This window comes from Tasmannia lanceolata, unplaced genomic scaffold (assembly GCF_043159265.1).
Source record: "Tasmannia lanceolata isolate RefF3 unplaced genomic scaffold, GAP_Taslan_0.1 ptg000004l, whole genome shotgun sequence".
Taxonomy (NCBI): domain Eukaryota; kingdom Viridiplantae; phylum Streptophyta; class Magnoliopsida; order Canellales; family Winteraceae; genus Tasmannia; species Tasmannia lanceolata.
Genome location: NW_027518681.1, coordinates 4,106,247 through 4,120,418, shown reverse-complemented (window position 1 = coordinate 4,120,418; position 14,172 = coordinate 4,106,247). Strand labels below are relative to the sequence as shown.

General features: G+C 37.4%; 1 protein-coding gene across 1 annotated transcript; it reads left to right on the top strand.

Annotated features, from left to right (window-relative positions):
- Positions 1 to 3,833: 3,833 nt before the first annotated feature.
- Positions 3,834 to 13,006, top strand: LOC143876073 (calcium-transporting ATPase 10, plasma membrane-type-like). Its single transcript, XM_077377690.1, has 7 exons — positions 3,834 to 4,431; positions 7,428 to 7,482; positions 7,603 to 9,551; positions 9,652 to 9,810; positions 10,282 to 10,453; positions 10,585 to 10,883; positions 12,415 to 13,006. The coding sequence occupies exons 1-7, from the start codon at positions 4,255 to 4,257 to the stop codon at positions 12,661 to 12,663; spliced, it is 3,060 nt and encodes a 1,019-aa protein (XP_077233805.1). The 5' UTR covers positions 3,834 to 4,254; the 3' UTR covers positions 12,664 to 13,006.
- Positions 13,007 to 14,172: the final 1,166 nt, after the last annotated feature.

The window sequence follows — 14,172 nt, the reverse complement described above, 5'->3', positions numbered from 1 at the left end:
GAACTGCGCGATCAGATAGATCTGAACTACAAACCGGAACACTCCGTTTGCCCAACAAAAAAACAGAAAGGCGGAAAGAAGAAGAGAGTTTCTGTTTGTTTTTCTGTATTCTAGAAAATACAGCTTAGCCTAGGTTTTTTATAAGGCAAATGGGTCTTTACAAGACAACCCTTAAATACAAAATAGCGCCCTTCCAAAACCGCCCATTAAAAATAGATCTGTTTTCTAAAAGTTATTAAAATGTTCTCAACATCTTTAAGAACTCCCAATGGTTTAAAAATAAAAAATACGTTTAGAAAAATATCCAAACACACATTCGAGGCGGGTGTTGGTGTGGATCACCCCACAAATTTCAATGCCCCCTAAAAGGCCCAAGTCATTCACTCCCCAATCCCTCTAATAATAGGGATGCTAAAGTTTCTCTCACTTTCCGATGTAGGAGGAGTATGTTTCTTGGGAGGTAAGTGACCGCACTTGAAAATTTGAATTTGGGTGAGAAAATTCAAATTTGGGGAATCTTTTTGAAAAGCATAAAACCCCCTTTTTATATTAAAATACTAACAGAAGCGACATATTTGACCCCTTTTCTTCCCTGGGCCACCCCTCTAGTGTATTTATGACGACACACTTTAGAGTTTAGACTAGGTGGACTGGGGAAGAAAGGGGGTTAATAGATCATTTCCCTTTTTAAACGATTGATACTTTTTAAGGGATTTGCTAGGGACCAACGTAGACGGCATTTCGTGAACAGGCTGTTGCATGACGAAACAGCCACATGGGCTCAGATTTGTCTCATTCATTTAATTCATCTCTCTCAATGAACAGCCGGTCCGCAAAATGCCTTCTCGGATGGTCCCTAGCAAATTATTCTTTTACTATGGGGCATCCTTGTAGCATGTGAGGATGGTCATTGATTTTTGTGAGTGGTGGCTTATTGATCGTCATTATTTTAACTTCATATAAGTTATGTGATAAGAGCTTATATTTTTGGCATTAATATATAAGCGCATAGTGCGCCTTATGATGTTATCCACTTGCATAATTAAATAGAAAATGAAGAATCAGTGTATGCCCATTTCTAGATTTGCGCTATTCTAATCTTTAATTATTTTTTTCTGCAAGAATCAGTGTATGACCATTGATAGTCAGTATATTGTATGCCCATTCCTCCTCGAACTCCAAGTTCTGATTCCCAATCACTATGCCCATAACTTATCTGTCTATCGAATTTCTAAACATATATAGAGAGAAGGGCCATTCTTAACTTTTCGCACCCTTGCATGAAGCAGGTCCTTATCGTTCCCTCAATATTTCATTTTTCATTAAAAATCTACTTAAAATTAGGTTGTCAATGGACCCAGATGATCCGATGGACCATCCAAATCCGAACGTAAATGGAGAGGATCTAGACACCTTACTAGGATCTATGGACATATTTCGGATCCCTGTTATACGGTCCAAAATTATTTCGGATCAGAGCTAGACAACTAGCAGAAACCCATAGGACAGTCCTAAATCATTTGTTTTTTATATTATTTTACAAAATTCCTTCCAACTTTTTATAATTTTTAACCATTATTTTAGGGATATTTTAGTAAACTTAAGCCACATGAATTTGTACGGTTCCTATTATCAGTATTTTGTCATTACTGAGGTAGAACACTCTGAATCTAATCCGACTTATTTTCCACTTATAGTTTCAATGGTGATTTTCATCTTGTTCCCTATTGAATTTGTTCCCTTTTCCCTAACCCTAAGCCCTAATTGTGTACAACTTAAGTAGGACCTAAAACACTCAGGGGAACAGTAAGATGATCATGACCCAGACATGGAAACCAGGATCTGAATTGCAGTCCAAAACAGACCCATCCATCAATAAAGGTTCTGAACCGATCCCGACCAAGACATGTATGGATCGGGATCTGTGCAAGATCTGTTTACATGTAGAGAGAGGCACAGAGCGGCCTAGAAGTGTTGAAGTATAAATGATTAAGCAACACCATCTTTTACAGCTTAAGCTTTAGGAGTAATTGGTTGTTTCACAACAAGTAAGTTAGGAAGTAGCCTAACAGCCAATTTTTTAGCATGTTATTCTAGTTTGGATCAGTTACTGTTGCATGCTGGAGAGTTGAAAAAATGACGAGAAAATGTTGAGTTTTGAAAAAACACTAACAAATGCTACTTTATTAAAAGAAATGTTGCTAGGGATGAAAATACCCCTCAACTTACTTTAATCTTTCTCTTGTTAGTTTTACCATTTTACTCTTTTACTTGCAGGTTTTACACTCTATCATTTCTAGGTTTTACTCCAACGCATTTTATGTGAAACGATGAGATTTTTCGGCGATAGAAGCCTTCTTCTCCGTCGAAACATCTCATTTCTCTGGCAGCAGATGCTCCTTTGTCCTGAGGGATTCTGAAAATCAACAACTATGCCTTTCTTGAAAGCCAAGAGCACCGATCTATCAGTGTTTATATCGTCATGTGAGCAGAGGAATAAAATAGAATGGGAAGATTAGAAGGAGAAATTGGATTATGGACATGTTGAGAAACCCCATTTGATAATTTTTTGTTGTGTTACTGTGGCTAATGGAAAACTCCACTACCTCTCTTAACTTCTAAACTTGTAAAAGAGATGCTATGGCAAAGTCATATGTTCATCATTTTCGTGCTATCCAATGGACATCAAATGATTAGTTATTTTCAGAGATCTCCCCCTCTTCTTCTCAATGCAAAAACAGGTACTCGAAGCCAAAACAGGATATTCGAAGCCAAAATTTACTTGGTCGAAGCCAAAAATTACTTGGTTGAAGTGAAAAATGTGTTTCCTGTAACATTCGCCGTTGTGTTTTTCGCTTCGACTAAAGTTTTTTAGGCTTCGAATAACTGGTTTTTTTGCTTTGACTAACATGTTTTTGGTTGCGACTAAAACTTTTAAATTCCACTAACATTTGGAACTTTTTTTGTCTTTAACTAATATATTTTAGCTTCGAGAAATATTTGTTGGCTTCGACTATCATTTTTTTTTTGCTTCGACTATTAGTTTTTGGATTCGACTATCATTTTTGGCTTGGAGTAACTTTTTTTTAGCTTCAACTAGCATTTTTTGGGCTTCGACTATCATTTTTGCCTAACTTACATTTTGGCTTCCATTACCCTTTTGCCTAGTGAAAGCTGTTTGGGCAATTGATTTTGGCTACAGCCACTAGAAAAGGGAAAATACTTACAAAGATAATGAGATTTTGGATATTTGGAGGAAGAAAAAGAAAATGAGAAATGGGCGTCTCTAGAGAACTCTTTCTAACCTCTCAAGACAAATGAGCATATGCCGGAGAAATGAAGATGTTTCACCGGAGAAGAAGACTTTTATCGCCGGAGAAGATAAAGTGTAAAAACAAAGAAGAGAAAGATAAAGTAAGGTTAGGGGTATTTTCGTCCTAAAATGTTCTTTTTTAATAAAGTAGCATTTGTTAGTGTTTTTTCAAAACTCAACATTTTCTCATCATTTTTTCAACTCTCCAGCATGCAACAGTAATTGATCCTTCTAGTTTTGGCCGAGTCACCATATTCACTCGGTCAGAGTTGAGTTTGGAGTTGGGGTGTTACTTGTTGGGACTCGGGTAGAACTCACCAAGCCATTAGAAGGCCCATCCACATCACTTTACTTTTCCTTACGCGGAGTTTCTGCTTTTGAGTGGAACCCAACATTCCTAATCAAAGAAATCGAATGGCCCGAAAGGCAAAAGCCATAATCCAAAGAGAAAGCAAAATTACAAGAACCAAAAAGCCACTTAACTTATTTAACAAATAAAAATGGAGAGAGAGAGAGAGAGATTTAACTTTATTATAGGTTTCAAGTTTGGCCCTCCGTACTCGGTCTGTTTCCAGAATAGCAGGAGTCATAACCAATACCTACTCTCTTTCCGTTCTTATAGCTTTAATTTTCCACCAAATTTCGGATCGTACCACTTCTTTTTTTGTCTCTTTCCACCAAACCCAAATACCATTTCTCCTCAAAGAATCCCAAATCAAACCCTCTTCCCTCTCCTTATGTACTTTCTGAAAATTTGTTCTTTCATTTAAAACACTGTTCTCTGTCCAACACTTTCCAGCTGATTTCTTAGTAGTTTCCAGGAACCTGTCAAAATGCTTTCTTTTTTCCTTTGCGTGGAATCAACGCGTTTTCGTGTTTTGTGAAATGGGTATTTGAATAGGTTTTAAGGGACAGGGTTTCTTTCAAGGTAGAGGAAGAACATGGAAACTTATCTACAAGAAAATTTTGGGGGTGTGAAGTCTAAGAATTCTACAGACGAGGCTTTGCAACGATGGAGGAAGCTTTGTGGGGTTGTGAAGAATCCCAAAAGGCGGTTTCGATTTACAGCGAATCTGTCAAAGAGATCCGAAGCCGAGGCTATGAGAAAGACCAATCTGGTTTGTATTGATCGATTAAAGTTTCAATTTTTTAGGGTTTGTTGGTATAAGATTTGAGAAATTTAATTTTTAGGGAAACCCTAATTTTATCATTCAGTAAAGTTGATTTTTGAGCAAATATTAAGGAAATCATCATGGGTTTTTTTGGAGTCGTGTTTCTTGTTAGAATATGTGAGATCTCATAAGATCTCATTGGTGGATTATGTGGAGATCTCACCGTTGGATCATCTTATTATACTAGGCAAGTTGGCTAGTAGAGGTAACCTAGATAGATTAGGAAACTAGATTTGATTAGTAATTAGGTTAGAATATTCTACACATATCTCCTTCCATGGTTATCTTAATTTGATTCTATTTTAATCATGTAAGTCCTCTATATAAGCACACAATGATCCTCTTGTAATAGCATCCAAGATTAGTTAAATTCCTAATTCTTCATTTCTTTTGATAATAAGTTATCTTTGATTTAATTTCCTCTGTGTTTTCAGTTGGGTGGTTATATGTAAATCGACAGGTATATGAGAAGAGAGATCTTGATAATTTTGCTGCATTTTTTTAAAGGTTGTATAGGGGTGTTGGGTTTTTTGTTTATAGACAATTCCATATGAAGAGATGGGTGTACTGTTTAGTTAGAATAGTGGACTACATTGGTTTTAAATTTCGGCTGAAACGAAACGAAATGGCTGAAATATTTGGATTTCGGCTGCCACTGTAACGAAATCCACTTGGATTCTGAAAATTACAAGATTTCGCCCAAAATTTCGGTATTTCGTTAATGTTTTGGTCGAACGACACATGAAACTTTTCATATAAAAAAGGTGGAGTTTCTGTCTGCATTTCGACAAAAACCCTGATAAAAATCAAAGAACAACGAGATTCCTTTAAGATATTTCTAAAAATATGACAGAAAATAAAAAAAGAAAAACTAGTGGAGAAGAATCTTACCTAAATTTCGGCCGTGATTTCGTACCCAAATGTTTCCACAGATTTCGGCCGAAATTTCGTGCCAAAACCAAAATTTAAAACCTCGGCGGGTTAGGATGCTCGACTTGTGTTATGTAACTCTCTATGTGGAATGAGGCCTGTGTTTTCCCCATGGATTGGGCTCTGGATGTCATGAGATGGCAGGCTAGTGATTTTATCAGCCATCCAGGGCAAGTGCCCAGAAAGTGAGGCTTTTCATGCAGGGTTTCATGATCATAGTTTTCTTAGCTCTTCTTTCTTTTTATTTTTAATTCTTTGATCAAGGCTGGAGTCTGGATGTAGCTTTTCCATGCTGTTACAGCCTTTGTCCTCTGCGTTTTCCCATTCTCCCTATCTTTGTACAAATTCCTTTAGGGCCTGTTTGGATACCTCATATTTTGTATTTGGATTTGGATATGAGTTTTTAATACAAAATGTATAGATCAACCAGCTCATGTTGAGGGAGGGAAAGAGGGAAGGGGGTACTTCCTACTAGAGGGGAGAGGTTGAGGAGCAAAGAGGGTGAAGGAAACTGCCACATTTGTGGATTTCCAATTACTTATTTCCACAGCATATTTGGAAATCTGATTTTTTTTCACTGTCAGTCGCTGATTTGGAAATCAAAGGATTTGATCTGGATCCAAATCACAACACAAAAAGGGCTGCAAATTTGAGAAATCCAAATCAAAATCTTCTCGGCATCCAAACGGGCCCTTATTTATTTATAATTCTAAAACGAATTGAGCATCATCTTCTTGCAAAATCTATGTTTAGATTCGAGTGTGGTGATTTAGGATTATGGAGTTCATCATCTTAACCCTTACAGTTGAAGCTTGTATCACATCTTGCCTACCAATGCTTATACATGCCTATGCCCACACATGGAGACATAGGATGCTCACACACGTGTGTATGGCACACTGATATATTTACACAACCGTATTTATTATGTATAATCAGTGTCAGCATCTAATATTCAAATGGAAAAAAAATCAGTGTGAGCTTCTGTTTTATCGTCATTTGATCACACTTAATGGAATGTCGTTGGAAATATGATCCGCACGGATTTGTAAACTTGATTATGTTCTGCAAGGATTTTTAGCTTAATGGAATGTCATTGGCAATATGATCTGCAAGGATTTGTAGCTTGATCGTATCAAAATGCGGATCTTATATCTCTAAACTGGGGTTAGGTTTTGACTTTTAATACAATGTCCCATGGTACACAGACCATTCAAAAAAAAGATGTCCCATGGTACACAGAAGGAAAAAAGGGCATATATGTCTTTGGAAAATGGTAGCAGCTGAAGAAAAATGATAGTGGGAATTAGAATCTAAATTGTGCTGTTTAGGTTTTTTCTGTTGAGTTGTTGCTGTTAGAATTTTACAGTATGAGATGGAAAATCAAATAATTTGAAGGGTACAAGTTGTAGATGATTCTCCTTGCTGTTTGTAAGGTGATCTTTCTCTTACTTGCAAGGACATCCATTCAGAAAGGTAATCCTGTCAACAGCCATTGGAGAATCTCATTACTTGTTAAGCCTTGGATAAGAAGCCCGTATGGTGGTTAAGCACAAAGACGCACTTCACTTCCACACTTCTTTGTAATCTTGGTTTTATCTTAATTCCGATTTTTGTAGAATGAAGATTTTTATTCAAGAAATCAGTAGGTCATGTCTCTGTCATTATGGCATCAATGATTTATCAGTTATCACATGGTTTGTTGAAAGAATTTCATGCTAATCCTGTTGAAGTCATCAAAGACATAAAGGGTTCTGGTCACTCTGTTTTCCCGAACTATGCAATTACTCCATTACACATGCTATCATTGCATGTGGGCTTGTGATAGAGAGTATACAAGATGACAAAATAAAATGCATTTGTGGTTCTTTTTTCATGGGAAACATAACAAAATTTTCTTAAGGTCTTCCTTCTTTGGTATTTTTCGTAATGCATGGACTTATTATTGCTATGTGAACAATTAATCTACCTTTTTTATATTAGGCTGATGGTTTTATTTTTTCATCTTGCAGGAGAAGCTGAGGGTTGCTGTTTTGGTATCGAAAGCGGCACTTCAGTTTATCCATGGTATGTTCCTTGGCATTCAAATCCCAATTAGCAACTGATGAAATTTGTCAAATTAGTTTGTTCACTGTTGCACTTTTCTCTTTCTTCTTCTTGATTTGAATTTCCTCAAATGCATTTCAGGTATTGTACCGGGAGAATACACTGTACCGGAGGAAGTCAAGGCAGCAGGTTTTCAGATTTGTGCTGATGAGTTAGGATCCATTGTTGAAGGCCATGATGTTAAGAAGTTGGAAGTGCATGGGGGTGTAGAAGGCATTGCTAGCAAGCTTTCCACGTCGACCAGCAATGGGCTTACTGGAACTGAGGATCAATTGAAGTGCCGCCAAGTGGTTTATGGAATCAATAAATTTACTGAAAGTCAGGTACGGAGTTTCTGGGTGTTTGTTTGGGAAGCACTTCAAGACATGACACTCATGATCCTAGGCGTATGTGCCATTGTATCTCTAATCGTTGGGATTGCCATGGAAGGATGGCCAAAAGGTGCTCATGATGGTCTTGGAATTGTTGCAAGCATCTTGTTAGTTGTATTTGTCACTGCAACAAGTGATTATCGTCAATCGCTACAATTCAAAGATCTTGATAAAGAAAAAAAGAAGATCTCAATTCAGGTCACGCGAAATGGGTATAGACAAAAGATGTCCATATATGATCTACTTCCCGGTGATATTGTTCATCTATCGATTGGGGACCAAGTTCCGACAGATGGACTATTTGTCTCGGGATTTTCCGTATTGATAAATGAATCAAGTTTAACAGGTGAGAGTGAGCCCGTGGTTGTGAACATTGATAACCCTTTTCTTTTGTCTGGCACTAAGGTTCAAGATGGATCTTGCAAGATGCTGGTGACAACAGTTGGGATGAGAACACAATGGGGCAAGTTGATGGCTACCCTTAGTGAAGGAGGGGATGATGAGACTCCTTTGCAAGTCAAATTGAATGGTGTGGCAACTTTGATTGGGAAAATAGGTCTACTCTTTGCTGTTGTGACATTTGCTGTCTTGGCGCAAGTTCTTTTTAACCGGAAACTTCTAGAAGGTACACACTGGAGCTGGTCGGGCGATGAAGCCCTAGTGTTGTTGGAATATTTTGCCATTGCAGTTACAATTGTTGTTGTTGCCGTTCCTGAGGGCCTGCCTTTAGCTGTGACATTGAGCCTAGCTTTTGCCATGAAAAAAATGATGAATGATAAAGCCCTTGTCCGCCACCTGGCAGCTTGTGAGACAATGGGCTCGGCTACAAATATATGCAGTGACAAGACAGGAACACTGACTACCAATCATATGACTGTTGTGAAGGCTTGCATTTGTGGAAATATCAAGGAACTGAGCAATGCTAAAGAGGCTCTTACTTTGTGCTCTGAAATTCCAGATGTTGCCGTGAAAACCCTTCTGCAGTCAATATTTAATAACACGGGGGGCGAAGTTGTGGTTAACAAAGAGGGGAAACGTGAAATTTTAGGAACCCCAACTGAGGCTGCTTTGTTGGAGTTTGGCTTGTCACTTGGGGGTGATTTTCAGGCAGAACGCCAAGAATGCAAGCTTGTAAAAGTTGAGCCTTTCAATTCTGAAAAGAAGCGGATGGGGGTCGTCCTCCAGCTTCCGGGAGGCGGGTTTCGTGCCCATTGCAAAGGTGCTTCGGAAATAATTTTGGCTGCGTGTGATAAGGTTATGGATCCATCAGGTAATGTTGTTCCCCTTGATGAAGCCACTATCAACCATCTCAACGATACAATTAAACGCTTTGCTTGTGAAGCCCTTCGAACACTGTGCGTTGCTTATATGGACGTAGGAGATGATTTCTCTGTTAAAAGTCAAATTCCAGTTGGAGGATATACTTGTATAGGAATTGTGGGTATTAAAGATCCTGTTCGCCCCGGTGTCAAGGAGTCAGTTGCAATATGTAGGTCAGCTGGGATTACTGTACGAATGGTTACAGGAGACAATATAAACACTGCCAAGGCTATTGCTAGGGAATGTGGTATCCTGACGGATGATGGTATAGCTATTGAGGGTCCAGAATTCCGAAAAAAGAGTCAAGATGAAATGAACAAACTAATTCCAAAGATTCAGGTATTTGACCCAACAAATCAATGGAATTTTTTATTTGGTTATGTCAGATTTAGTAGTAAAAATTGATTTTCAATCAATTTGTATCTCTTATTGCAACCAGGTGATGGCTAGATCTTCACCATTAGATAAGCATACCTTGGTAAAACAACTGCGCAATGTGTTTAATGAAGTTGTTGCTGTGACTGGTGATGGTACAAATGACGCTCCGGCACTTCATGAGGCAGATATTGGACTTGCAATGGGCATTGCAGGAACGGAGGTATTTATCCAATTACTTTTCATTTTCTTTCATCTTCTATAATTGAGGTATCCTTCTAGAGAATTTAATAAAAACAATACATGTGAAGGTGTTCAATCTTCCTTGCCTGTCAGAGGTAAAACACATTCTTATACTTCTTTTTATATTTTTATTAAAAAAAAAAGGGTTCTTCTATTGTTCAATGTAGAAATGATGCTTTATAGTGGTTCCTAAAGTTATAGACAGAGTTTATGGATGGACTTGCCAAATGCATAGGCTAGTGTTTGCCATGATTTCTTGAGTTTCTAAAAAATTAGTGTGCGCATGAAGAGGTTATCTTGTTAGCTGTCATTATTGTTAAGAAAAATGCAATTATTAACTATTTCAAAGTATTACTTTTTTTCCAAAAGCAGTGGACTAAAAACTAGCTAGCTATCACTTATTGCCTCGTGATGGCATGTGTTTTGATCATCATGGTGTACTTCAATTCAGGTGGCAAAAGAGAGTGCTGATGTTATAATTCTGGATGATAATTTTTCGACAATTGTGACCGTGGCCAAATGGGGGCGTTCAGTATACATAAACATTCAAAAATTTGTACAGTTTCAGCTAACTGTGAATGTGGTTGCCCTAATTGTTAATTTTTCTTCAGCATGCCTGACAGGTATCTCCTCATAACTTTATCTTTTTAATATAGAATTGCACTGTTTAGTGAGCTTTTGTATTTCTTTCGTACATTTATTTTTATGTTTATTTCTTTTCCTGCCTTTTATTTTTATGTTTATTTCTTTTCAGGAAGTGCCCCACTTACAGCTGTGCAGCTTCTTTGGGTCAACATGATTATGGATACACTTGGTGCACTTGCATTAGCCACTGAGCCTCCGCAGGATGACTTAATGAAAAGGCAACCAGTTGGAAGGAAAGGGAAATTTATTAGCAATGTGATGTGGAGAAATATCTTAGGACAATCCCTTTATCAGTTTCAAGTGATATGGTTTCTCCAAACAAGAGGGAAAGAGATATTTTCGCTTGATGGCCCTGATGCAGATCTAACACTGAACACACTGATTTTTAATTCATTCGTCTTTTGTCAGGTAATTTTCTGGCCCTAACACTGTTCTTAATCAGACCACTTTGAATTAAACTCCATTATATTGTTTACTTGCTCATTGCAAGTGATAAAAGCCATCTAGTCGGTGTTGGTTTTAAATGTGTGAGGTTTCTCAGAAGTTGCAAAAACTAGATGAATCCCATGTGACTCAGATTGTAAATGTATAATTTGTTAATCCTATTGAATAAGGTAACTCCGAACTTCAAACCTATAGAACCCAAGAAAATGTCTTCTGTTATTCAGTACCATATATGAAGTGAACAATTTATTGCCAGTCTTTTAAACTATGTGCTTCAATGTTCAAATTTTCTTATATAGATAGAGGAACTTTGTAGTTAGGCATGCAGGTAGAATCTGTTGCCCATGGTTAGAAGATTTATAGGCAATAGCTTGAGAGGTTGAAATATGGCAACTATCTAATAAATTTCTTCCAAAAGTCATTTGAGTTCAGTTATTTGCTGTTTCCTAGGAATTGTCTTTACTTGACACCCTCCAAATCTTATGATAAGACCAATACTCACAGTTTTAAACTTCCATCGGTCGATTTCGGCCAACATGTCTCAGCTTCCGTGGGAACGGAAGTTCAAAAATTGATTTTGTGCATGCCTACATAGCCAAAATCTATTTAGGGATTTGCTAGGGTCCATCGCAAAAGGCTTTTCGCTGCTGGTCTGACATGCGACAGATGCCTTTTGCGTTGGCCGCTAGCAATTCCCATCTCTATTTATATCCAGGAAATATTAATGATCGTTCCATCAATAAGATGAGTAAGTTGAAAAGAAAAATAAATGACACAATCATCAGCTTTCATTACATATAAAATATCTATGTTTAAAAGAATCTTACTATTCTAGATACTCACGACTGTGCGTCACTAGGTGTTAGATCTTGTTTAATGATTATTGGTTGTTGTTTTGCTTATGTGATGGTTCTAATGTATTTATGGACTTCTATAAACTTTAATAATTTTTACAAGATTTTCATCAACTTTATCAACTTTTGTGAACCACTACTACTTTTGTGGGGACCAAAGTCTGAACCGAAACTGAAGTTTGTTTCCTTGTACTAAAGCATGAGTGCCAATAGTATTGGGCAGTGTTTGCCTCGAGTTATTTCTCATCACTTAGCCCATGAAAGTCATTTAACGGCGTACCATTTGTTCACCATTTCAAAAAAGAAGAAAAAAGACGTTCCATTTGTGCGCAAAAATATCTATTATTCCGGGCTTCTCTGTTATGGAAGTTGTTCCATATTATGAGCCGCATGCTGCAGATCAGAAGTCAGCAAGTGGTTCTAACACAATTCATTTCTCTACATACAAAAATGGAGTATCCATATTATCATTGTTCAGTTCCAATTTGATTTTTTTTCCAGATATGGCAAACACAATTACTTTTGAGGGTCACCCCATTGTTTTTCTCATAATAGTCAAAATATGAATGTCTCTATGGTTGCTTTAATTCAGTACATAAAAACATGGATTTTTGGCTGATTGTGTGAATCTCTTTCTGCAGCTTTTCAATGAGATAAGTTCCAGGGAGATGGAAAAGATCGATGTATTTGCAGGCATACTGAAGAATTATGTGTTTGTGGGTGTTCTCACTTGCACTGCTGTCTTCCAACTCATAATCATCGAATTCCTTGGTGATTTCGCGAATACAACTCCCCTCACTTTAACACAATGGTTTGTAAGTGTCCTCATCGGATTCCTAGGCATGCCCATTGCCGCTGCCCTTAAGATGATCCCAGTGGGGTCTACATGAAATTTCACAGAAGGCTAAAACATCATTTCCTGAGGAGGGAATGCTCTCTGTGTAAAGGACTCAGCATACAACCAGGCTCCATGGTTCTCTTTTGTTTGAAACAAGAGGCAATGCTTGAAATGCTTGTCTACTGTAAGTTCTTAGAACAGAACTTTTTTTCATAATCGAAATTTTTGGGTGCTAATGATCTTCGACAGTAGATGCGAGATATTATCTACTTCGTAGCTCATTCTTTAAGCATTGGCTTGAGAACTGGAGGTGCTCCCATTTGATAGTTCCACAAAGCGAACTTGCTATGTGATCCAGTTATGTTTGGAGTGATTTATTCATTTACTTTCTATGATTTTTTTGAAATTAATTCATTTACTTTCTATCATATTTCTCATTAATTCAAAATCTACTTTCTATCAAGTAAATGGAGAACACCCTTTCATCAAATGATGGACTCTGGAATGAAAGTTCAATGGCCTCCAGCATGGAATGTATGTAGAAAGATGATAGGTTTCAATATCTATTTTGTTTCTGTATCAAAGTTTAAGAGGGCACTGATGCTGCAATAGCTTTCTATCAGGTCTTCTGTCCTACCAATCATAATGGCTGCTATTTGCTAGAATTGAATTGTATGTAATTACTGGATTAGCATTCTTTTCTATTGTTAAATGCTGATTTTTTTTTTCAGTTTCCTAAGCCATGTTAAATGGTTTCTTTTAAATGTGTGAAGTACCAGTGTGAGACATGTCTTGGACTCCGATACTTCAAGATTTTATGAGACACTTCTGGATCTCTTTTATCTATTTTTTTAGGGAAATGATTTTATAAATTATTTTACATGGACTTTTATAGTTCCTCTATTCCCTAAATGGGATTTGCTAAGGTTCATCGCAAAAGGCATTTCACAGCTGGTCTGTTGCATGCCAGACCTGCCAATTCGCAAGTTGGCAGATCTGACTCGCGACAGACCAGCTGCGAAATGCCTTTTGCGATGGACGCTAGCAATTCCCTGAATACTAATGTAAAGTGATCAACATTAAATAATTGTTGCCCTCAAGTTGATCCTAATGGGATCTACATGAAATTCAGTCTTTCATATTTTTGTGAATAAAGATATTTCGCAACCTGCAACGGCCAAGATCTTCCACTACTTCTTCCATGATCTTTCTAATGGGGCTAGATCTCCTTTTGGATTATACATGAATAGAGAGTAGTAGGGACCGATTCCTTGTAAACAGAGAAGCCCTATTAGAGTTCTACTCATCAAAGAGCTCTAACCGTTAAAGCTATCGATGATCTTGTCAAATCAGACATAACTTAATCAATTAACCACCTTAACTAGATATGGTTAGCCTACAGTAATCATCCATATCCATTAACCAAATAATGGGTATTTTTGGTAATTTTGCATCTAATCTCTTATTCAATCTAGATGGTTAACTGACCCATAATCAATATTAGCCCGATTATGTCTTGCATTCTCTCACATGGGGAATCATTGAGTATAAGACCATTACT

What these genes read in the sequence shown, in the direction of transcription:
- LOC143876073 (XM_077377690.1), top strand. Translation starts at nt 4,255, where the DNA reads ATGGAAACTTATCTACAAGAAAATTTTGGGGGTGTGAAGTCTAAGAAT. An exon ending in CTATGAGAAAGACCAATCTG is followed by an intron (nt 4,432 to 7,427) that starts GTTTGTATTGAT and finishes TTCATCTTGCAG; the next exon opens with GAGAAGCTGAGGGTTGCTGT. An exon ending in TGGGCATTGCAGGAACGGAG is followed by an intron (nt 9,811 to 10,281) that starts GTATTTATCCAA and finishes ACTTCAATTCAG; the next exon opens with GTGGCAAAAGAGAGTGCTGA.